This window comes from Pelodiscus sinensis, chromosome 2 (genome assembly GCF_052426305.1).
Source record: "Pelodiscus sinensis isolate ZL-2025 chromosome 2, ASM5242630v1, whole genome shotgun sequence".
NCBI lineage: Eukaryota > Metazoa > Chordata > Testudines > Trionychidae > Pelodiscus > Pelodiscus sinensis.
Window position 1 is genome coordinate 70849479 of NC_143053.1, and position 25102 is coordinate 70874580.

General features: G+C 38.6%; 1 protein-coding gene and 1 long non-coding RNA gene across 2 annotated transcripts; one reads left to right on the top strand and one right to left on the bottom strand.

Annotated features, from left to right (window-relative positions):
* Positions 1-344: 344 nt before the first annotated feature.
* Positions 345-13187, bottom strand: LOC112547087 (uncharacterized). The gene is made up of 4 exons (XR_012901463.2): positions 8593-13187; positions 6109-6247; positions 2559-2768; positions 345-1783 (listed from the first exon to the last, which is right to left on the bottom strand). It is a non-coding gene; the product is annotated as an uncharacterized LOC112547087 (long non-coding RNA).
* A 9-nt stretch (positions 13188-13196) lies between these two features.
* SNAI2 (snail family transcriptional repressor 2) lies at positions 13197-20682 on the top strand. The gene is made up of 4 exons (XM_006112169.5): positions 13197-13305; positions 17011-17466; positions 18043-18588; positions 19496-20682. Exons 2-4 carry the CDS (start codon positions 17388-17390, stop codon positions 19675-19677), a joined length of 807 nt encoding a protein of 268 aa, XP_006112231.1. The 5' UTR covers positions 13197-13305; positions 17011-17387; the 3' UTR covers positions 19678-20682.
* Positions 20683-25102: the final 4420 nt, after the last annotated feature.

The window sequence follows — 25102 nt, forward strand, 5'->3', positions numbered from 1 at the left end:
AGAACACCTTTTTTTGAAAGAGCTCTTTTGAAAAACGGCATTTTTGACCGCAAACAGGGCTTTTTCGAAAGAGAGCATCCAGATTGCCTGGGTGCTCTCTTTCGAAAAAGTGGATTGCTTTTTCCGAAAAGTTGTAGCTGTCTTGATGATCTCTTTCTAAAGATTCTTTTGAAAAAGCTTCTTTTGAAAGAAACGTGTAGACCTCTTAAAACCTTAGACCTCTTAAAAGCAGGATCTGCCAACTGTGATAAGTGGTTTCCATTGTGGAAAGGCTATGTGGTGTATAGATACATCCATAATTGTGTAGTCTAGACGTACCCTTTGACTCTGACTGTATCCTGAAAAGCAAGGTCTATGAGGCAATTCAAGATAGCTGCTGCTACGACTGAAACATAAACCCTGCAATCTCACAAAGAAACTTTATGTACATTCTGTTTTTATTGTCCACTAATACAAAATAGAAGCCACCCAGATGTAAAGTTCATGTAACTATTTTTTGTTTGAACAACATAATAGTGCCTAGTGTAAATACAAGTGCATCACTCGTGTCTATTTATGGTAATGTGTTTATTTATTTTATGAGTCATAAGGCTTTTCACCACCATAAAATCATCAAAGAAATTAAGTTGTTCTATTCGATTTAGACAGACATCATGTGATAAGAGTCATAAGACTGTCATATGCTAGCAAGACTAGTCAGCAAGACTCAGTTACAGAATTCAGAATACAGGAGCCCAACTTTTCATTTTAAGGGAAAAATGTAGCTGTATATAATAATACAAACTTTGTTTCCTAGTCATTTTGTTAAGTGACCAAAATGCACAATTTTCTACAGGACCTCTTTATCATTGAAGGGTAATATTGTTACCTCGTACAACAGAACTGTGATTGGTGCTTTCATGTTATTTTATAGTATTGAATTTTGATGACTTTGAGTGCTTAGTGAAAAGAAGTCAAAGGGGAACTACATTAGATGTAGTGTGAATAGTGTCAAATGTAGTGTGGCCATATCTTATGAGAACCACCCATAACATCTCTCTGCCGGAGTCCCTCTGTCTTGATTTCCTGCATTTCTTTTATGACAACCTTAGACCTCTTAAAAGCAGGATCTGCCAACTGTGATAAGTGGTTTCCATTGTGGAAAGGCTATGTGGTGTATAGATACATCCATAATTGACTGCTTGGGACTATAGAACTCCTTTCCCATATAACCCATTGTTCACGGACTAAGAGTAGTTTCATGAGTCAAATGACTGACAATACCATATACTCTATTTCTTTTCTGCTTTTTACACCTTGAGTAATTGTTAATAAAGAGATGTATATTATTCTGTCAGTAAAAAATATAAGCCAATCACAAATAGATTACTAGGAAAAGTGAAATTTAGAGCCTTTATTTCTTCTCCAGTTTCTTTCTGTTTCTCTTCTCGTCTCTTTCTGTAAAAGGGAGTATAAAATATCCACTTTCTATTGAAGTTAAAATTATTTACTATATTAAAATGTTATTCCTTTCCCACATTCTAACTAGTCCGTGTATTTATTGCACATCAGTCTGTGTATTTATTTTTTGCTTTAGTGTCTCATTATATTTCAGTTCAATGAGATCTCAGTCTCCTTACGTTTTCTTCCCCATCACTTGCATTTTGTGTCCCTGGCATTCTTCCATTCTAAATCTTCCTCATTTCATCGTAACTTTCTTTGGTACTATTTCTTTTCATTTTCTTCTACGCTGTTTCATTTTCATCCAACTTCACATTGTTTCCTTCCGCCACCACTTGGCATCCTGGAATATTGTTTTTATTTTATATCATTTTACTTTGTGTTCCCCATTTCTCTGAATTCTATTTTCCCTTACTTTAATTTACATTCTCTAAACTGCTTATGCACACTTCATTCATTCTCACTGACATTGCTGTTTCACTCATTTTTAAAATTATTTTCTTCATTCTTTTTCCTTTTCAGGTTCTCTCCTTTCAACTTTGTTTTCACACCCTTTCTTTTTCTCTGCTCAAACGTGAAGATATTTTAACCATTTCAACCTAAGTATCTTAAACCCTTTTCTTGACATTTTAGCAATCTTAGCCTAATATTAGATTTGTAAAGAAAATGTCAAGACACTTATTTAAATTTCAACCCTCTGGTGAATATACAAGGTAACTGAAAGGTTTCTAGGATTAAAAATTGACCCACTTAAAAATATATAACAGGCCCATCGTTTTTGTAATGGAGTGACAGTATATGTAATGCTATACAATCAAATGAGACACAGTGCTTACTTGGAGGCTTTCAATCTTAATACAGACACTGAGAACACTGCTCTGACACATGCAGCATAATCTTAGTAAATCTCAGGGAAAGATTGTTGGAAGGTTTTGCAAAAGAACAGAAAAGGTGCTTCTGTCTCTTTCTCTACACTGGCCTGGCATTGAACCGTGGTCTCTACTGACGTTTTTACACAGTTGTGCCTAATGTAGCTAGGTAGCGGGTTCTGTACAGGAGATAGATCCAGGCTCTGCTGAAAGGACCAAGAATGTTGAGGTGAGGGGAGAGGTACTCACTTCTGTTCCAGCCTAAAAATGGACTGCCTTGGTGAAGAGACATTTTGTCCATATGATCAAAATTCGGAAACTCCAGACCTTCACTCCTTCTTTCTAGTCGTCTCTCTAGATGTGGTTCATAATCAAAGATCTCTCTCTTCTTTCTTAATTTGTGTCCTTTCCCTGCAACCCATTTGTGTTAGCATAGTTTCACCTAACTGTCTTTGCAGCCTGTAGGGAACCAAACAGTGAAAATGTGCTTAACAATCACTTTTAAGGCTGCATCGATTAATTCTCAAGAAACAGTGCAAAGAGAACTCTACAATTTACTGATCCCAATGAATGTCTGTTTCACACAAAGCACAATTTAGCCCAATATTTCTTAGTAGACCACATGTCCCCATACTTCTATGGTCTGAAAAAAAGAAGCTTATTCAATGAGTCTTTCATTTTTACTTCTGTTCTTGCATGCTTTAAGTTTTATACCAGCAAAAGGAGGTTTGGGGGATTTGAGTGTAGTGGATTCTCTAAATTACTTGTGCCATTTCCTACTTGCTTTCATGGAAATGTCAGCCTGTACAGAGGCTATTGTGCTATGACAAGATAAGTTTGAAAGGACTAAAATCATCATCATTCCAAGTGCCCTGAGATTGTAAAATGACTCCTCTTTCAGTCTCACATGAGTAGTACAATAGCTGATTGCCTAGCAAGAGACTGAATCCATCATGGGTCTCTTGCTTCAGAGGCGATATGGACCAACCTTTTGCCATCTGATGCTATGAGAGCTGCCTGTATTTGATGCATCCAATTTACCCCACTTCCAAAACCAACAAAGGACACAATCCTACATTGAGAAGAAAATGAATGGCCTTTTTCATCTTTAATTTCTACACTACCTTTTTATTTTACATATGAGACAACAGTGCTTTCACACTAATGCCCCTATAATGTAATTCTTTACATATAAAGCTACAAACTAAACCCAAGTTCTGAACAAACACTCACGTTGGAATGTTATTTTTATATGGAGCTATACCTATCTCATGAAGCTAAAAGAGACCTTGAGAGGTTCATTAAGTCCAGTCCCCTGCCCTCCCAAGTACCATCCCTGACAGATTTGCCCCAAATTCCTAAATGGCCCCCCTCAAGGATTGAGCTCACAACACTGAGTTTAGCAGGCTAATACTCAAGCACTGAGCTATCCCTCTTCCTTGGTCCTAGGGCCCTTCATAGCATACAGCAGATTCATGATTTCGGTGTGCATTAACTTATCAGCATGACAACATTCATTTTCAAAGGGCAGCTCAGACTGCATAGCTACAGTACCCTTTCATGGTAAGATTAATCTTCAGAGTGATCAAAGGGTCTTTACTGTCAAGGAGACCCATTGTATTAGTAGGAGTAAACTGATGGAGCAAATACACTTACTACTAGAGATTAGCTAAGATTTCACCCAGAACTGAAATTATTAACCCATCAGAGCAGGGACCAGTCATCTGTCCTTAAAATGGAATAATAATAATAGAATATTAGGATTGGAAGGAACCTCGAGAGCCCATCAAGTCCAGTCATCAGCCCCCATGGCAGCACCAAGCATCATCTAGATCATGGGTTCCCAAACTGGGGGACGTGCTCCCCTGGGGGGTCATGAAGAAATTCCAGGGGGGGCATGAAGTGACCCAGCCCCCCCATCAATCCTCCTCCCCAAGATTTGCTGCTATTTTTGTTTTTCGGCCCTGGTCAGTTTCTGTTCTGGTTTTTTTTGCTCAAGTTTTGCTGCTATTTTGGGGGGGGGGGGGGAGCATGAGGGTTTCTCAAAAATCAAAAAGGGGGCATGATGCCAAAAAGTTTGGGAACCACTGATTCTAGATTATCCCTGAGGGATGTTTATTCAATCTGTCCTTAAATATCTCCAGTGACAACCTCCCTAGGCAATTTATTCCAGTGTTTAACCACCGAGACAGGACTTTTTTTCTAATGTCCAACCTATGCCTCCCTTGCTGTAGTTTAATACCATTGCTTCTTATCCTATCATCAGAGGTCAAGGAGAAAAATTTTTCTCCCTCCTCCTTGTAACACCCTTTTAGATACTTGAAAATTGCTATCATATCCCCTCTCAGTCTTCTCTTTTCTAAACTAAACAAGTCCATTTCTTTAGTCTTCCATCATTGGTCAAGTTTTCTAGACCTTTAATCGTTAAAAAATGGAAATTAAAAGGCTTGAATGTATGAATGTGTAGGAGCCCAGGGCAGGCCCATAAGCAGGAAAAGCAACTGTCCCTCCTGCTATAACAGCAAAAAAAGGACTGTGATAGACAGGGATGCTACAGCTGCCTATCATCTCAGGGGCTTAGGTTCACAACTAGGCCTACCCCTGTGGAAAGTAAATGGCTCCTGCTCTTCCTTTTTATACTTGCTGCTTATTTCCCCCGATAGGAGAATTAGCCCCAGTTGAGTCCAAGCTTCTTTCTCTTGGTGGAGTCTTTGCAGTCCCTGCACTGACGGCTGTCTTGGAGTGACCCCTGCAGTATCCTCCTCTACGGAGTTCATTTTGGCATGATAATATAGACCCAAGGGCTGCATCTAGACTGGCAAGTTTTTCTGCAAAAGCAGCTGCTTTTGCAGAAAAACTTGCCAGCTGTCTACACTGGCTGCTTGAATTTCCGCAAGAACACTGACGATCTCATGTAAGATTGTCAGTGTTCTTGCGGAAATACTATGCTAATCCCGTTCGGGCAAAAGCCCTCTTGCACAAATGCTTTTGCGCAAGAGGGCCAGTGTAGACAACGCGGTATTGTTTTGCGCAAAAAAGCCCCGATCGCGAAAATGGCGATCGGGGCTTTCCTGCGCAAAACCGCGTCTAGATTGGCACGGACGCTTTTCCGCAAAAAGTGCTTTTGTGGAAAAGCGTCTGTGCCAATCTAGACACTCTTTTCTGCAAATGCTTTTAACGGAAAAACTTTTCCGTTAAAAGCATTTGCGGAAAATCATGCCAGTCTAGACGTAGCCAAGCTGTATTAATTTTGCCCTTCTTCCTTGATTTCCTTTAAAGGTATTTCTTCAGGGCTTCTCCCTTTCCTCTGAACAGATGGCCTGGTTTATGACTGATTCCCTGGGATCCTTGCAGAGCAGGGATACATATTCGGAGGCCAATATAACAACTTTTTCCATATTGAGGAGAAACAAATCCTAGTTCACAGCTCTCTTGAACAGAACAACTGGGGAGAAAACACCCTGAGGAAAGCCTCCTCTCTACAAGCCCCCTTCCCATGGGTTTCCCAAAGAAGGGGTGAGTGGGCACTAAGTGGCAATAACTTTTTTGCAAAATTAGCTCCTGAAACACTGTCAACACACTAATATTATAGTGACACTATGGATTCACTTTAAAATTGGATTTTTACAACTGACTGACTAGTACATTTAATTTACCTATGGCACCAAACAGCAGTTCAATTTCTGTTCTATCTGAAAGCAAGTGTAATCAGTACATGTTCATAGCTATGTTCTGGTAATGTAACCAGAACATATCATCTGAGCAGTTAATTACTGCAGAGACAATGGCTCTGACTTACCTGATATAGTGCATTATTATTCATCGTGGATTCATTTCTTCTTCTTCACTGGTAATTTTGTTAACATTGCTGACAGTGTTTAACAGCAGACTTCCTTGATCTTTAGCACTATTATGTCTCCTCAGATGTTACTCATATCCTGAAAGCAGATTGCTTCTCTAAGTTTTAACCAGATTTATGTATGACTTTGATTGGTGTCCCATGTAGCAGTAATAAATTACTAATGTGATTCCCTGATCTAATTTGTGCAAAATGCATCTGCTAGTGTGCAGTTAAAACTAAAAATATTAAGGACGAGACAAATCAATGAAAATTTAGGAAAAGAGGGAATGTAGAGTTTGTTGATGAAGTGGCATGTGAAGGAAGTAGTCCTTGAAACAGCAGGTTTCAGGAAGGATTTGAAGGAAGTGAGGTACCAATCCTGCAATGATTTAAGCATTGTGTAATCCCATTGACTTCACTACTCATGTTTAAAATTAATCATGTGATGAAGAGCTGGTCTTCACTGCAGTTACAATTCAAATGTTGCCACTAATTCAAGTCCCATCCACATGAAAAATCTTTTAATTTGATCATATGGTGCTTTTCACTCAGGTTGGCTGGCCTATTGGGGGATCTAGGCTACAGCTTACATTAGCACAACTCGTCATTGGCTAACACAGCCCTACTGTGCGGCTTGAGTGGAATTTTGCTCTCACTCAAGCAAAGCTAACATCTGAGGAGTAAGTTCGGTGTTGAGAATGCAAGTTAACTTTGCAGAATATTAATATACAGAATATATAACTCTGCAGAGTTAACTTGCATTCTCAAAATAAGGGAATGCTAAGTCTTCTCAGAATAACGGCTAAACAGAAGACACTGGATTGATTGATGTGGAAACTGCCTCAGAAAAGAGCCCCTATTATTTTTTATAGACTTTGTTCTTACCTGTGTCCCCTGCACTCAGTTTGCTTCTCCTTCCTGCTCACATATATGCTGTCCTCATATAGCCTTTTCCTGCCTCCTCTTTAGGAAGTCTCACTCACATTAAATGTTTGTATAGTGTCCTTAACATAAAAGCTGCTGAGTTGTCTGGCCTCGTTCCCAACTAAGCAATCCACAAATAGAAACACTAAATACATTTCTGGATTGTATATCAGACCCACATGATTTATAGGAGTTTTATAGAAGGGTTTACTTTCACACAGTGCCACTCACTCTGATTTTTCAGTGTGTTCTAAATGCATTTTTATGTTTATTCTGTAGTTATTGACACTGTCCTGAGCCACACAGTTATGTTTGGGCTTCTCAGATAACTTCTTAAGGGATAAGTGGTCAAGTAATAAAAATCACCGCCCAGATGGTGTGTAGTCTGGCAGTCACTGCTGACAGAGAATCAGGACCAAGTTAAACTTAAGCCTGAATTACCTTTCACCTCCCTAGAGAACATTTTCTCCAGCCCACTGATGTCACTGGCAGACCAATGTGGCTGCACCTCACATCAAAGCAGTAAACCCTGCACAAAGATAAATAAACTGAGAATAAATAGACAGATTCAGGCACCGAGCACAGTCAGTGCTTGACATCACCCGCACAAATATTTACTCGCTAATTAAAACGTTATAAATGAGGAAAATGAAAAGGCAATAAACGCGAAAAATAATTTAGAATTAGATTTCTTAAAGAGTTGTTTGCCTCTCTTCCGTATCATCCTTTCTTGTAATAGCTTTAAAATAAATCCTAACAGGCACATTTCTTCTGTTGACCTTTGTGGTTGCAACAAAATGCTGGTTTTGTTTCAACACATGAAGTTACGTAATATGTTCGTGATAAGGATGGCACGATAAGGGGCTCTCTCTCAGCTTTGCAGTGAGGCGGATGACCAAAGGCCAAGTTTCAACATCCACGACCCACTGCCATCACTACTCCCCACAGACATGCTGACATCTCCTGGCAGCAGACTAAGAAGTGCACGGGCAAGTGGTGGGATGACAGAGAATAAGGGCCTGCAGGGCGCTGCCTCACTTTTCCTTCAGAAACTGGAGAACCAGGTAGTGGCAGGAAAATTCTAGAACCTTTGCTGTGACTCTGTCTTCCCACTCTATCTGCCTCAGTTACCCAATCGCATGTTTGCTTTGCTTTTTGCTTCAATACTTTGTAAATCTAGTTAATCCAAGATGTTTATATGGCCCCCATTATAATCTCAACCAATCTTTAATTGATCTATTCTCTCAGCTCTCCTGTGAGGCAGGGAAGTGCTTTATTCCCATTGTACAATGGGGAAATGACACAGAGAGTAACTAAGCCCAAAGTCACACAGGAAGTCTGTGACAGAGCAGAAATTTGAATTCAGGTCTCCCAAATCATAGGCTAGTTGCCCCAATCACTTGTGCATCTTGTCTCTGTAAATCCTGACCCTGGCCTCCTTTAAGAGCAAAGGGGTTTAGATAACCTGTGGAAATTGGGGATGGGAATCAAACTCATCCCTTGTCGTCTTCAACCTACCTTACTGACAACTATCACTGAAGAACTCCCAGTGGTGCAGTACAGGGTACAGAATGCAGCAGTAGTCTAGTATGTGACTGTTAATTTACCTCTAGCAATGGGAACATATCATATCTTACAGAAGTAAATCATCAACCACAGGCTGCTGGTTTTGTTAGTTCAACCAGCAGCCTACCAAGTGTGAAGTTTTGTTGAGGTTCCTGCAGTCTTTTGGTTAATTCCTGCTCCAGAGGCCCCTGAGGTCACAGTGGGTTCTTGCTTGCTTACTTCCCTGCAAAGGCTTGTCATGTGGGGTTCTGCACAGTGTCATCTTTTCATCCTGTCTATTCTACATGCCTACGCAGCCACCAAGAGAGACAGGGAAGTGTTGGGCTTCCATGTGCATCCATATGGGGAATAACACTTGAATCTAAATCTCAGCTTTTAAAAAATCTGTTTACTATTCCCCCCCCCCCCCCCCCCCCCCCCCCGGCTGACGGAGGTGGGAATACTGATAAGGCAGACTGGCATAAACTCAACTCAGGTAAGACAAAAATGATACTATACTCAATATATTTGGATGGATGGATGTTGTGAGTGCACCTTTTATTGAGAGAGTAACATCAGAGGTTATCAAAATTGTTTGAATTTTGAAATTTCATTGGGGGTATGAATTCTGAAATTTCAGGTGGTGAATTCAGTAAATTCATGCCTTTTTTTTCAACAAGTTATTGCCAGTATCATCAAGTCTCTAAGGGTATGTCTACACCGCAAAGTTTTTTCAGCAAAACGGGCATTTTTTAAAAAAAACTTCACTTATGTCCACACTGCAACAGCGTTCTTTCGGAGAAAAAAATCGAAAGAACAGAGGGATTTTTCCAACGTTAGTAAACCTCTTTCTATGAGGAAGAAGCCTTTTTCCAAAAAGATCATATGGATGGGAAAGAGGGAGTCCTTTCAAAAGAAGAGGAAAGAGGAAAATGTACAGGTGCCCTGGTGGCCACTCCGTCCATAGTAATCACAGTTTAAATGTGAGATAGTGTCCATTCAGTGTGGATGCTATCTTTCGAAAAAGCAGATCGCTTTTTTGACGAGCTTTTGCTGTGTAGATGTACTCTTTCTGAAGAAATTTTTTCAGAAGATCTCTTCTGAAAAAGCTTCTTCTGAAAGAAGCCTGCAGTCTAGACATAACCTGAGCTCGATTGCCCATCCTGGTCCTGTAGCTGGCAGTTACAGCATTCATTACTTTGTCCATTTAAGATTGGCCTGAAAGTTATAAAAGTCTTTACCTAATGAGGACCACAACAAACTCTGCTTCTCGCTACTGTTGGGAAGAACTTCAGCCATCAGGAAGATAATAATGTAAAAATTCAGCTCTTGAGCACAATGAGCTGCTATGAGCACATAACATCTGTGCTCAGTTATCTGCCCTGCCTACTTCTTTATATGTGAATTCAAGGCAAGGCAATCTATAAACCTTATAATAGAATACTAGAACTGGAAGGGACCTCAAAAGGTCCCCTTTCAATATTCTGGGACCCTGTTCTCTCAAAGACAACCTTTCTAAGTCATGGTACAGCCCCAGGTTTTGGTTTTAACCTAGGAAGCCCTACTGGTCTGTAAAGGTACTTGAGCTGGTTCTCCTTTTAGTTTTAAAGGAAGGCAGCCATTGGCATGTCTCTCTTCATGAGGGACTTTAACATCTAGGGCTCGCTTATTGTCCAAATCTGCTGATTTTCAAGACACGCTCCTAAGCCCATCTCATTTTTCAGGTCTTAGGGAGGAATGAGAAGATTTCTGTGCCAAGGGCTGAAATCTGCGGCGGTAGTTAATTTTTCCCCTTTTGAGGAAGTCACCGCATTTATTTTTGTTTGTACTGCCTGGCATGTATTTTTAGTATATGACACAGTCATCAATAGTCCTGGGCTTAACATTTTAGCTCAATTAATACCAAAAAAAAATAGAAACATTTCAGGGAGAAGGGTTTGCAGCAGGATTAAGGGATTTTATCTGATTTATTATTTATTACAGAGTAATGTGGGGTTGTTTTTTTTTGGCTAAACAGGATATGTTATATTTCTATATATATGCTAACTTGTTTGTGATACTGCAATTCTAATTATCTTAAAAGTGATTAAAACAATTACTGTAGAGATGTATGTATTGAGACTACTTTGAAATACATAAATGTATAAACATGGAGCAAGGGGTTTAATTGCCAGAGAAAAGACAGTTAAGGCAGCAAAATGAATTAATTTCCCAGCACTGCCACAGTCCCTGTCTGAACTTGGAAAAGTCAGTGGGCAATTTTTTGAAAATTGTACCACGTGGAACTTTTGAAAATGGGATTTAGGCTCCTAAGCCTCATAGGCACTTTTGAAAGTTTTGCTGTTAATTTCTCTTTGCATCAGTTCCTAATTTGAAAAATGGGGATAATAATATTTCCTTTCCCCCAACCCATAATCTGTCTTGTCTTTTTGGACACTGCGCCCTTTGAGGTAGGGATGGTCTATCATTATATAGTGCCTAGCACAATGGGACCTGAGCAATGGGGCCTGTAGATGCTGTAACAACTGTAATATAAATAATAACAATAATAATTCCAAAAATTTATAGAGGTCACATATGATAATTTTAGATCATCTAGTCAGTTCACGATTTTTGCCAACAGTACAATTTTTCTATATTCAAAGTCTTTCTCTTCAATAGAATAAATATGTATGAAATTCAGAGTGTGACTGGAAAGGTGGTGATTTTGAGTGCCTAATGGAGGACAAGTATCAAAGGAGTAGCCAAATTAGTCTGGATCTGCAAAAGCGACAAGGAGTCCCGTGGCACCTTATAGGCTAATAGATGTATTGGAGCATAAGCTTTCGTGGGCAAAGACCCACTTCATCAGATGAATGTGACGAAGTTGGTCTTTGCCCACGAAAGCTTATGCTCCAATACATCTGTGCGGGTATGTCTACACTAGCCCCCTAGTTCGAACCTCATTCCACGAGGAGTAACAGCTAATTCGAGTTAGGGGTTTACTTCGAACTCCCATTTCACTGCCGCGTGTAGACGTAGACAGTTATTCCGGGCTAGTCAGTTTCCAAAATGGCGACCACCCGGGAACTTGCAAATGAAGCATGGGATATTTAAATCCCGCGCTTCCTTTGCAATTTCTGTCACCCTCATTAGCCTCCCTAGTTCGAACTAGGGGGCTGGTGTAGACGTACCCTTAGTGTATATGGTGCCACAGGACTCCTTGTCACTAATTGAGGACAGTGATTTCTCATGAAATCCCATACTGGGTTTCAGAATTAAACTGACTTAAATTGTTGCAGTTTTATGTTTGTATATCTGAGAGCAGATTGTGGGCCACAGATGTCAGAATGCAGCTCTTGCCTTTCTCCTAGAAATACCAGACAACAACAAAAATAACATGCAGTAGTTCAGAACACAAACTATACCAAGGTCAAACATTCAAAAACATTCTGCTAATGCATTCTCAAGTATTTTAAGTCATGCTCCACTTTTTAAATTAAGGATTTGTGAATAGATGTGAAATATGGCAACACAAGTTCTGCTCTCTGGAGATTCAGGTTCCAATTTATAATGGATCTGACTATACTTTGAGGATTACGCAGTTCATTCATTGACCACTGGGTGGTATGACTGGCACAGATGTTCCCTCAGAGGCAGAGAAGTTGAGTGTTGTGGCTATGTCCAGCAGATGTCTCTTTCCCACCATGTAATATTTATTTAACTGTTTCGTCTATAAAGGATTTTAAAGGGTCAGCATTTTTAAGCCCTTTGTGCTTCTTATGAAACTATTGCCAATTGCATACTAGATGATTAGTAAAAGTCAATATGATTCAGAAAGCATTACTTTTCATACTAAATAATTTTAATCTGACACAGAACACTTATGTTTAATTAAACTTGTCATAGAAGTACTACAGATATACACAGATTTAGAATACATTGGGCTAAAATCAATTTTCAATTATGCATGTGTAAATCTGAAGTACCTCAGCAGTAACCAATGGAATTAAACCGATGTACACAGATGGAAATGAGAGCAAAGTTTAGTCCAATGTTAAAATTTCCTTATGCAGAAACAGTTCTGTAGGAAAACTGAACTATAGCAAGGTTGCACAGATATAAATGCATGAGTGCAGTAGTTACCCTTATTTAAAGTAGCTGCTACAAATCGATTAATGGAATGGCTAGCAAATATTGCATCTTATTAACAAAGGCAAGTCTCTTCTAAGAGATTACTATTTATAGCTCTGAATACTAGAGATGGGCTTGACCCAGTACCCCAGATTGAAAGCTCTGAACATACAAAACTGACTTTGACATAATTCTAATTAAGGGTTTGTAAGATTGATGACCCTTCTGCCTAGAGTCCAGATAACAATTTACCCAATTGTATATAGTTGCATACAAATGAAAAAAAAGTATATTTCTAATAATGGCTTGAGTAGTGAGAGGTTTATATTTTCCCCTATCTGATTCCCTCCTCCCTACATTTATTTCTCTTACACTCACACATAACATTGGGAGCATTTCTCACATTTAAGCGCTACCAAATTTTTATTGTTTTCAAAGCCTACATCACTTTTCTTCTTTCACAGACATAAATGCTGGTGCTATTGGAGAAATATGAAAACACAGATTGAGTACAATGTTTGATGGATCTGTTCTACTGTTCAACTGGCTTTTGAAAACTGATCATATTTTCAGGTAACAGGGGACTCATTAACTATACAATGCATACATATTTCATATTAAAGCTGCTGAATGTCCCTAAAAGTGAGGAAAGACATATGAAATAGAAGACCTACATTGCAGCCAAAACAGTCATTTACCAGATACTTTTGCTTTTATCCCCCTCTGGGATGAAGTGAGCACCTGCATGATTAAATCTAAAGTAGTACATTTAGTACACACCGTCAGGCCCAATTCTATGAACTTCAGAATGCCTCTGAGCTATCTAGGTGTAGTATCTTACAATATTGACGTCAGTGGAATTTGAAGATGCTAACCTCTATCTGGGAGGTGCTGAGCACCGTGCAGATGTGGATCCAGTATCAGGGGAAAATTCTTCACTATACAGGTGCTAAAGCAAAATACAGGGACTTTTTTGAAGAAGGTTTAAACTGATTACATTTACTTCTGATGTTATATTTCATGCAGTTTATTATTAGTTTCCAATTCATGAAAATTCACACTTCTGTGTAAATCACTGAATGATTCAGGATATTTCTACCATGTTTGAAGAGTGAAAATTCTCTGTGTATCTGCTTCATTTGTCCAGATTTGAGGAAAGGACTTAAGCCATGATTTCCAAAAACATAAGTGTAAATATAAGCTCCTAAGTCTTTATTAGGACACATAATAAATAGCCTGACACAGGTGCCTAAATATAGATGCAAAAAATATCTTTAGGTTAATTTTTTTTTAAATTTTGAACTAAACATCTTATTTATATATGTTTTCAGGCATGGAATGCTAAGATGGCTTTTCATATAACTGTTTTATACAGAAGGAGTGCGACTAGACTGGCAAGATGCAAAAACTTGCCACCTGTCTACACTGGCCGCTTGAATTTGCGCAAGAGCACTGACATTCTAAAGTAAGAATTCAGTGCTTCTTGTGCAAATACTTTGACTCTCCCACTCAGGGATAAGCCCTCTTGCACAAGAGGGCCAGTGTAGACAGGGCACCTTAATTTTTTGCGCAAGAAAGCCCGATGGCTAAAATGGCCATTGGAGCTTTCTCGCGCAAAAGCACGTCTATACTGGGCATAGATGCTTTTGTGCAAAAACACTTTTTGCGCAAAAGCATCCGTGCCAATCTAGATGCTCTTTTGCGGAAATACTTTTAACGGAAAAACTTTTCTGTTAAAAGTATTTCCGCAAAATCATGCCAGTCTAGATGCAGCCAAGCAGTAACAACATATTAATCACATAACTTTATGCAGCAAAGGAATTAAAAGTGATATATTAAAAAGTAGTTATAGAAATGAACACAGTGTTTTGCCTCCCAATTGGAACAGGAGCCAGGAAACACTTATCTCGCCCCAGAACACTGGAACCACCAGCTTCTGTCTTAGTTGGAAATTTTCTGTCTTAGTTGGTACTTGTACTCACACTTTGTATTTCCTTTAGCTTAGTTCTTCTTTTCTAGCACATTGGTGCTGGATGTCTGCGAGCATTCTATATATCATCCATGTTACCTATGAACATACAGAACACCTGCTTATTCTGATTCACCCAGTCCTCATGAAGACTCTCCCAATTTTTGACAGCAGACCTCAAGCAAGTATTACATGATGTTAATTTCCTTTCTGAACCATGTAATAACATGCCTTACACTCAATTCCCGATGTCATTCAAGCAGTCCAGTCACTGGGATAACACGTCAAGATTTTGTAATGTATATAAAAGTAATACATTTGTTCTGCTTTACCCCATTGTTATGAAGGTGCAACTCCAATGAAAAGTGGAATCATTCAGTGGTAAACCTCGCTTTTTAAAAATGTAAAATGTCAAACTGTCAGCTGTATAAATCAGCATGCTCCATTCACTTCAATGGAATGACACCAATTTATACTAGCTGAGGAGCCAGATCATAGATTCTACAAAGGGTCAGTTATCTATAAAACAGTATTTTACAGCAGCTATGCCAGATCCTCTCTAAATACAGGGTTCAATGTTCATGTAAATGTCTTAAATGCACCGGAGCTGAAAGGATTTTCCTAGAGCTGTGGATGGTGGCTAAAAATTACTTGGAAATTTCATATTTTCTGTAGAATCAAGGAAAAAATGTGTATGTTTGTCATCGCTCTTATTGCATTCCCTCTAAAACCAGGATTCCAGTCTACACCTGCCCTCCAGCTATGAACCAGCTACAAAATCCTGCTCTGAACTGTACTTAGGCAAACACATTTGCAGATATTAGAGAAACCTGAACATTTGTCATTGTCTTTTATTACTACCCTTCCTCCTTCTTTAGCTTAGGTGTTTCCTACAGTTTGAATCTTCATGTGATGGCTCTACCTGATATACACTGGCATTAGATACTATTAACAGCTGAATCTTTTAAATCACTCCTTGAAAACAGTATTTTTTTTCTCTGCACTTGTTTCGGCATCTCCGAGATTAAGAAGTCATGCAGCTTGACAAAGCACTTTATTCCTACAAGTCTTAACAGAACCACAGGGATTCCCCCCACCCCACGTCTCCATTCCAACACCTGTTGCAAAAAGGCTGAGGTGGTCTCAATATAACTTTGTTCTGCCCCTCCTCCTGCTAATACATATTTCTCTGTACATACTGTGGTATAATTTGTAAATGAATCACAACAGCCCCCAAAACACTGTTTGTAATAGTAAGATTTGTATTAAGTAAGGTCTAGAAGTTGTAGGCTTTTTTCAGGTTTTTGTGTGCATGCATTTTAAATTTTAAACATACTTATCACTGAGTGGCTTTTCTAAAGAAATCCAGGTAATTGACAAAAAGTAAGATATGTTTAGAAAACTTGCAATATTTTATGAATGAAATACACAACAAGGTTATGTTTTTATATAAAAGCCTGCAGATTCCTTGTGTTTTCTCTAAAAATCCCATAAGGAAGTATGTCTAATGGGGTTTCAGATTATCCTGATTATTCAGCTGTTTTGCTTTTTGCTTAGTATCTATATATCTTTCAATGTCCTTAGATAATCAGGAGTACTTCACTGGGGGAAAATATTTAATTCTGTGCTAGGGCGATTAATGGAGTGACACAATTGCTCAGTTGCCACAAGGAAGGAAATGAAAGGTCCTTGCATTTTGGAGATGTTTGTAACTAAAAATATGTACATTCCTAGTATTTAGAATCTGAAACAGTCCATGAGTTTAACAAAGCCCGAATCCTGCTGTGAAATACTCCTTTCCATTTGTTGCTACTGCTGCTACTTTTGTCTCATGGAATGTACCTTGCTATCTGCTATTTCTCAAAAGGTGGGGATCGAGTATTTATTAATCTACAAAAACTCCCAACTAAAACTTTTCAAAGTGCAGTTTCCAAACACAACCAGCACCTCCTAACCACAGTCTCTCATCAGCAATGTAGGCTGAGTTGTTATCTTGTAATGTGCCCTTCCCCCCCCCCTTTTTTTTTCTTTTTTGCCCTTAATGAACAGTTTGTTCCATTGTATTTCTTTTATCAAACATCTGGAAGCCAGACTTGTTTTAAAGAGATGTTTTAGTTCATATGACTTATCCAATTCCCTGTTAGAGAAAAAAGAAAAGAAGAAGAATGCGGCTAAATCAGTGAAATTACCCCCTGTGTAAAGTACTCTAACTTAACACATTTTTGTAGGCAGAAATTCTAAAGAACAACATGCACCCACTTTGCACCAGAATAATTCACTCTGACAACAGATTCTTCCTCTGTTCACAGCTGTCCCAGTGGGAGGAGCTGAAATCTGAAACAAATCCTTAACTTGTAGCAGGGATTGGATCCTTCATGCAAAGAGAAAGAAAACCCTCCCAGCAAAACAGGCTGCGTTTGTAAAAGTGCTCTAGCAAATTCAGAAGTGATTGGATGAAAAGAAAACCTTGGCCCTTCCCTCCTGCACCTGACTAGTGGATATTTACAGCACTTTTCAAGGAGCCTCTCTGCACTGCCACTAACACATTTTTACTGCATGGATTGAGCTGAGTAGACAATACTATAGGGACCAATGTGCTAGCTGTGATTCTGTGTGCTGCACACGATCTGGGACCGTTATTCTAAGCTGAAAGGAGATTCTGGAAGAAAGAAATTCTGCATTCAAAATGCCACGATCTTTCCTGGTCAAGAAACATTTCAATTCATCTAAGAAGCCAAATTACAGTAAACTGGACACTCATACAGGTAATAAGATTTAAACATATGCTATAGTGAATGAAAACTGCAGTTGTATTTATTCCTTGGCAATGAAGTAGGTTTACCTTTTAGTTTTCCTGCTTCAAGACAAGATTTGGTTTATTCCTAGCATCTTCTGTTTGCTTAAAATGATTGCTTTTTGAGAAACGTGGAAGTGCCAGCCAGAATGAAACACTGCCAACTCATCAAATTGAACCCCATTATTTTTTGAGGAGTTACGTTTATTTCCTGTTCTGTGGTTGTTGTGAATGGAATTTCTAACTTGTATCCAGTTTGAAAGTTTGGCTGCTGAATGTATTTGATTGCATGAATTTAGAAACAGCATGTTTCTTTGAATAGACCTCCAAACCATACTGTGCTTGTTTAAGTACACTGTACGTATGTATGTATGAATGCATCTGTATATATGTATAGAACTTTTACTCATTTAATCCTTGTTACATGTATTTGGATCATGTTTGTGGTGTTTCATTTCTGCATTTTTAACCATATAAGCAATTTATTTTATTGCCTTTAAAGCAATTTTCCACTTTTCCTAATACTTTCTTTTTTCTTTTTCCCCAGTGATCATTTCCCCATACCTTTATGAGAGCTATCCAATGCCTATTATCCCACAGCCAGAGATCCTGAGCTCAGTAGCTTACAATCCCATTACTGTGTGGACTACAACAGGGCTGCTGCCCTCCCCGCTACCCAATGACCTCTCTCCTCTTTCTGGATATCCCTCATCCTTGGGAAGAGTCAGTCCACCTCCACCCTCTGACACCTCATCCAAGGATCACAGTGGCTCAGAAAGTCCCATTAGCGATGAAGAAGAGAGAATCCAATCAAAGCTTTCAGATCCCCATGCAATTGAAGCTGAAAAGTTTCAGTGCAGTTTATGCAACAAGACCTATTCAACTTTCTCTGGGCTGGCCAAACATAAGCAACTGCACTGTGATGCCCAGTCTAGGAAATCGTTCAGCTGCAAGTACTGTGACAAGGAGTACGTAAGCCTGGGAGCCCTTAAGATGCACATCAGGACCCACACACTACCTTGTGTCTGCAAGATCTGTGGCAAGGCTTTCTCTAGACCCTGGTTACTTCAAGGGCACATCAGAACTCACACTGGTAAGAAAATCCATTAGAAATGCAATGCGTGAATTTTATCCCATCAGAATGCAGCTGATTATTAACTTTTATGGTTTGTCCTAAGTAACTACTAGTGTCCTTAGCATGTTATTGATATTTACATGGACAGTTATTTCCTTGCTATTTTTAAAGCATCATTATAATACAAAATTCACTCTTTGTTGGAACAATTTCTCACATTCATGGACCAGGTCCTCTGCTGGTGTAAATCAGCATTGCTCCACTGAAGTCAATGACATTTTATACCAATTTCCAACAGCTAACGATTTGGCTGGTGTGACTTGAGGCTCACACTTAGATTCTCTGAGAGGTTTTGTGTATATAGAGAAGGCTCGGTTTGGCTCGAGGACCAATTAGAAAATCCCAAACGCTAAAAGATATACAAGTATCTGCTCTGTGAAACAAATGTTGCTAACAGAAACAAATCCTTACCTGAGTTTGTTTCCTAAGACAATGATTCTGGTGTAGCACTGGGCACAATGTGTTCTGTCGGAACAGCTGTTTGCTGCATTTCAACCCTAAGTAATTTATGCCGTTCTAGGTATAACACAGGCTAACCAAAATGAATAGAAGGAACATTTGGAAACTTTGGGAGGAGCCCAACCTGCAGGCACTAGCTGCACCTGTTGAGGCTGAAAGCTTGTCAGCAGCTTGTCTTTCAAGACTACACCAAGCAGTAGTCCCTGACAAGTCCCAAGTATCCCAGTACAATCAGCAGTGCTGTGAGCATTAACTGTAATATCTGCAGCCTACTCACCTCTGTAGTGCAGACTTCAATTATTAAAACAAGTCATTTTTGTTTCCTATGGGAAAATAGGGCAATACCTATTCCCAGAGATACTTATTGCTTTCAATGCTTAACTTTTTCTTTAAACATTTTTTTTAGGAGAGAAGCCTTTTTCGTGCCCTCATTGCAACAGAGCTTTTGCAGACAGATCGAACCTGAGGGCCCATCTGCAGACCCATTCAGATGTGAAGAAATACCAGTGCAAAAATTGCTCCAAAACTTTCTCCAGAATGTCTCTCCTGCACAAACACGAGGAATCTGGCTGCTGCATAGCGCACTGAGTCATGCAGTCAGTGTTTACCTGGATCCAATGCATTTCTCCACTCCTGTTCCAAATGATAAGTGGAAACCAAAAGGCATTTTCTCTTCTTCCCAACCTCCTTCCCTCACCTCACTCCATCCCCCAAAGTGGAAGAACGTATAATATCAGTAAAAAATAACTTAAGCATTTCTGCTAAATAACTTAAGTGTGAATTCTGAAATGAGAGGGGGGAAGAACCATGCATGACATTTCAAATAGATCATAAGGAAAAAGCATGATCAGCCTTCTTCAGTGATGAAGCCAAATATGCATAGACTTTTCTTACTAAGAAAAGTTGCATAGAATTAACAGTACATTCCTGCCAAATCATTTCAACCAAAGAAAGAGTATTTAAAAAGGAAATAATAAAAATCTTACTCCAAGAGAATTTGCCAGACAACATTTATCTCAGGTGCCTTATAAGGTATTTCAAGTTTACTTTAGTAAATGTCTAGTAGTACTAGGGTTTTTTAATTAAAACCAAAGGCCTCTATTGATGATCTGAAATGTTTTAACGCTAAATAGCGCAAAGAAGAGGAATAAAAACACGTAAGAATGTATGAAAAATGATCTGCCATGTTTTTAAAGTATGTGCCTTTAAAAAAGACTGTAGCTTCAAACATTCCTGGTGCATGCTTGACCCATCTTTTAATATGGAATAGTTCTTCTAAACTTTTAATCTTTTTTAAAAAACGGGAATAAGTGCAAGAGAGGGGGTTCATGGGAGTTTGACAATGACTTTTTGAAATGCACAAAGAAAATGCAATATATTCAACATTACCCCTCCAAGTGCCTTTTCTATTAATGGTTTTGTAAAGTATGTGGATACATTGTAAATATTTTTATTTTTATATGACTGAATGTGTTGTGAATGAAAGTGAAGTGTTGCCTATAAGAGCACTTATAGGTAACTTGAAGAAAGTATGAAGTGAATCTTGCTATGTTGTTTTCTAGCCACTTTTTTACAATAAACTTTTTTGTGTAATATGTCTGTTGTTTGTTCTAAGCACAAAGACTTTATCTGAATTATCAAGCACACAAAGTTTTTTTCATTAAAAACATAAAAATGAAAACTGGTTTTCAAATATGAATTGTTAATTCATGGTTGTTGTGCCTGAATAAGTAAAATGATCCTTTGGGAGATGTATTTTTACAAACCACTTAAGAAGTCTATTTTAAAACACCATTAGACTCTCTTTAACCCAATATCAGTTTTGCTAAGAGCCCTGATTAAAAGAGAAATATTCTGTTTTATTGAATTTTAAGAGCTAAGATTCTCCCATTACATTAGGATCATTACTATTGCCATACTTTTGTGACCATCTTTTCATGGTGCATAGAGTTTACAAATTTGGGCATGATCCAAAGTTCATGGAAGACACCAGTTATTTCATAATTCCATAGAGTCTAGGTCATGCCCTTTAAGAGCAGTATTCCAATCTAGGGATGTTAAATATCAGTTAATTGAATAGTCGATTATCCTCATGAATTCATCCTGGTTATTCGGCTATTCTATAATCCCTGGAGATGGGGCCGGCAGATAGTGTGCTCCAGACCCACTCCCAAGGAGAGGCAGCAGCATGGAGTACCAGGCAGGAGCTGGTCCACGAGGGGAGCCAGTTTAAAAAACAGCTCCCCTTGTAGACCAACTGCCTGTTACCCTACACGGTTGCCTCTCATACAGAGGCAACAGTGCAGGGAGGCAACAGCTCCTGTCTGAGAAGGGTCTGAGCTCCCAGACCTGGCATGAGCCAGAACTGAGCCAGGCTGCTTACCCACCTGACTCCTAATACACTTTAAACACAGAGTTGCAGCAGAGGTAGGTCCCAGACCCACCACAAGCCAGGTCTGAGCCCAGGCGGTTATGCAGCCTGCAAAAAATCTACTGGTAGCGTGGAGGAAATGTGTAGTCTATAGCATTAACCAATAAGCTTTTGCTTATTGATTAATCAACTACATTATTACATCCCTATTACAATCACAATATATTGTATATTTGATTAACTGTTTTCAGATATATATATATTGCATCACAGATTTGTTTTAAATAATTGTATGAAATATTCATGCGCAAGTATTATCATGCTTTACATGGGAGACCATATCAGAAGCATGTTTGAGGGGGATACATTGAGGTGATGGCTTGACTGCAGGCTTCCTTTGGAAGACGCTTTTCTGGAAGAGATCTTCCAAAAAACTTCTTCCGACAAAGAGCGTCCACACTACCAAAGCACATCAAAAAAGTGATCTGCTTTTTTGAAAGATAGCGTCCACACTGAATGGATGCTCTCTCACATTAGGGCTGTGATCACTGTGGATGGAGTGACCACCAGGGCACCTGTGCTTTTTCCTTTTCTTTCGAAAGAACTCCCTCTACCCTGTCCATACACGCCTTTTTCCAAAAAAGCTCTTTTGGAAAAAGGCTTCTTCCTCGTAGAAGGAGGTTTTCCAATATCAGAAAAACATCTCTGTTCTTTCGATTTTCTTTTGAAAAAATGCGATTGCAGTGTGGACGTAACTCAAGTTTTGTCAGAGAAAAAGCCATTTTTCCGACAAAAATCTGTAGTATAGACATACCCTTATAGATGTAGAATCAAAGAAGCCCTGGGCTACTGAATCCAAGAAATAATTATATATACTGACTCACAGCTAACCATAAAGTGTAATGATTTTGTTTTAGATTGCTTCATTGAGATTTCCAGGACTTGATTCTAAAAGTGTGACAAAGTGTTACATGAACAAGTGCTGTTCCATTACACTATACGAAGCAAAATAACACAGGGCAGTTTACAAAATGCATACAATTGTTCTTCAGATAAATACAAACTGGAAACTAATTTACAAGGGCATGACAAATACTCTACTGTGCTAACAGGAACAAAAAGTAGTAACATTTTCAGTAAAGCAATCAGATAAGACTTATAATGCACACAAGAAACAGATTTTTATTTAAATAAGAAGTTGCTATTTCAGCATAATCACATTTCTTGCCCTCTCTACATCTTAAGTTCCTGCAATAGGACAACTTTAATAGGCTATTTAGAATATTAGAATTTTCTTTGTGAATATCTACACAGAGAACGAACTTTAATTATATGCACTGGAAGTACTGCATTTCAATAACCCTGACTTGGATGAAGATTTTCATATATAGCAAACATCTGTAAAATAACATTACCATCGTCTTTCATTATATTTTTGCAGGAAGTAGCTAGATAGCATAGGAAAGATAAGCAGCAAGATACGGAAATTTAAAAATTAAATGCAATGAGCATCAGTGAGAATTTATGAGGTATCATTTTGAAATGAACCTGTGAAGGCATCAAATACGCTTGAAAAGTGTCATGTGGTTACTCTATTGATCTACACTTACACGTTATTCACTTTGAAGTTCTTAGGTATCTGAAAGAAATTTGATCATGCCACCTTTGTCTTTTCAGAGTAAAGTTTATCTGTGAAAGTAAAGCTCTGACAGTAAACAAGTATTCTGTGTAGCTTTATTTCCAATTGTCTCTGCAAACATTTTGGTTTTACTCTTTTATTTTCATGCACTTGACTTTAGAAAGGAACTTTCCATTGTTTCAGTTCACACTATACTTCCAATTCTTTAGTTCCCCAATAAAAATAACTAGGGTAAATAAAAACCAGCTCCTTTTTGAATGAATTTAATAAAAATGTTGCCATTGTCTTCAATGGGAAGATCAAACCTTATCACCATTAAAACAGTTTGCTAAACTGTACAGTAGAGCTAGTGGACTGATTTGGAAGGTGCAAGTTAAGATTACACATAATCATAGAACATAGAAATGGCAAAATTTCGTTGCATTCTTTAATTCTGTCTTTCAAAAATATAGTCCCTATAGTACATTTCTAGTGCTTTATCCAGTCTAGTTTTAAATATTCCAAGTAATAGAGTGGTTCTACTTTCATAAGAAATTTACAGTCAGGATGTTTCACACAATATTTAGCCAAAAATATTCTGGTTTTAATTTAATTATATTACTCTTACTCATGCTCCTTATTTCAGTCCACATAATTCAACTTTATCAATCAAATTCTATTCTGAGAATCATTCATACAGCTCCCATTAACTTACTGGGTGTTTTACAAGAGAATTTGTCTCTGTGCTTGGTACTTTTACCTGTTACTTTTTTTACTATTATCCTAGTCTTGATAGATATCTCCAATTCCTACTATGCATAATTGGTTTTTTTTCTATGAAAGACTCCAGCCCCTAATAGCTGTTGTTACTCTTTTCAGAACTCCCCGCTTTGTCACTATGTTTTCACTTTTGAGAAGCCCAAAGTTGAATGTCATGGGTTTTGGAGATAGAGTTAGGGCTAGCAATAAGCCAGCCATTACTATAAAGCAGCCTGCATAATAGAGGCCCATATTTGAAGCATCTGACTATCTACAGGATTCCCGAGTGTGCTAATCTCCTTTTCTGAAATATAAATAGGTCCTTATCAAACCTACCTAGATGCTAAGGATACTGACAGGTCTTATTTGGACCTTCAGCTATTAAAGTGGCATGATGTAACTCTTACATGTTGCATATAGCTTTGCCCTTGCCGTTCACCAATGACTAGTTCAACACCCGTGATGTGTGACAGGGATTGATTGATTTATGGTTTTCATCTCAAACAATTTAAAGAGTAAAATGTGCTTCACAGAAGATGATGATAAAGATGATGATGAAAAACACAAATATACTACCATTGTCCTGACTCTCAGCTAATCCAGTGTTTAGAAAAATAACTGGAGTCTCTGTGGCATGCAGTAAGTTGTCTAAAGCAGTGATGAGGCATGCTTCTCAGAATTAATCACCAGGGAATCTTTGTGTTTAGATATTCTTATTTCACCGTTATTTATAATGTGTGTTATGATATTGCTTGCCACCCTCAGCCCAGATTAAGTCCTAATTACATTAGGACCTAAATGATCCCATGCAAGAAAGAGCAGCTAACCCCAAAGAACTTACAACCCCAATAGATAAAACAGATGATGGAGGAGTTGGAAATCAAATCCCAATCTCTTGAGCTCCAGTTCCAGACTGTGATGATTCCCATCACCTGGAAGGCAAGAGAAAGAACTGGAACTAGTCACAGTCTGCACTAGGGAGTAACTAATTGTCTCCTGGCTTGAGGATGCAGTACTATGTCTTATAAGTAGGCTGAGGGAGCTAAGTTGAGGAGGGACTGCTGAAGACGTTGATCACTCTGATGGAGAGAAGGCCTGTGACTGGGTAAAACCACACAGGTAACAACGGAGAAGGGAAGGCCTGGAGTAGGATCAATAAATGAACTCCAGTGATGCCTGAGAGGGGTGAAAGGTCTGTTAGTTTGAAGATTTGTGTGGACTTTGGCCAAGGCCCAGAGCACTATGTGTGAGAGTTGGGAAAGGAT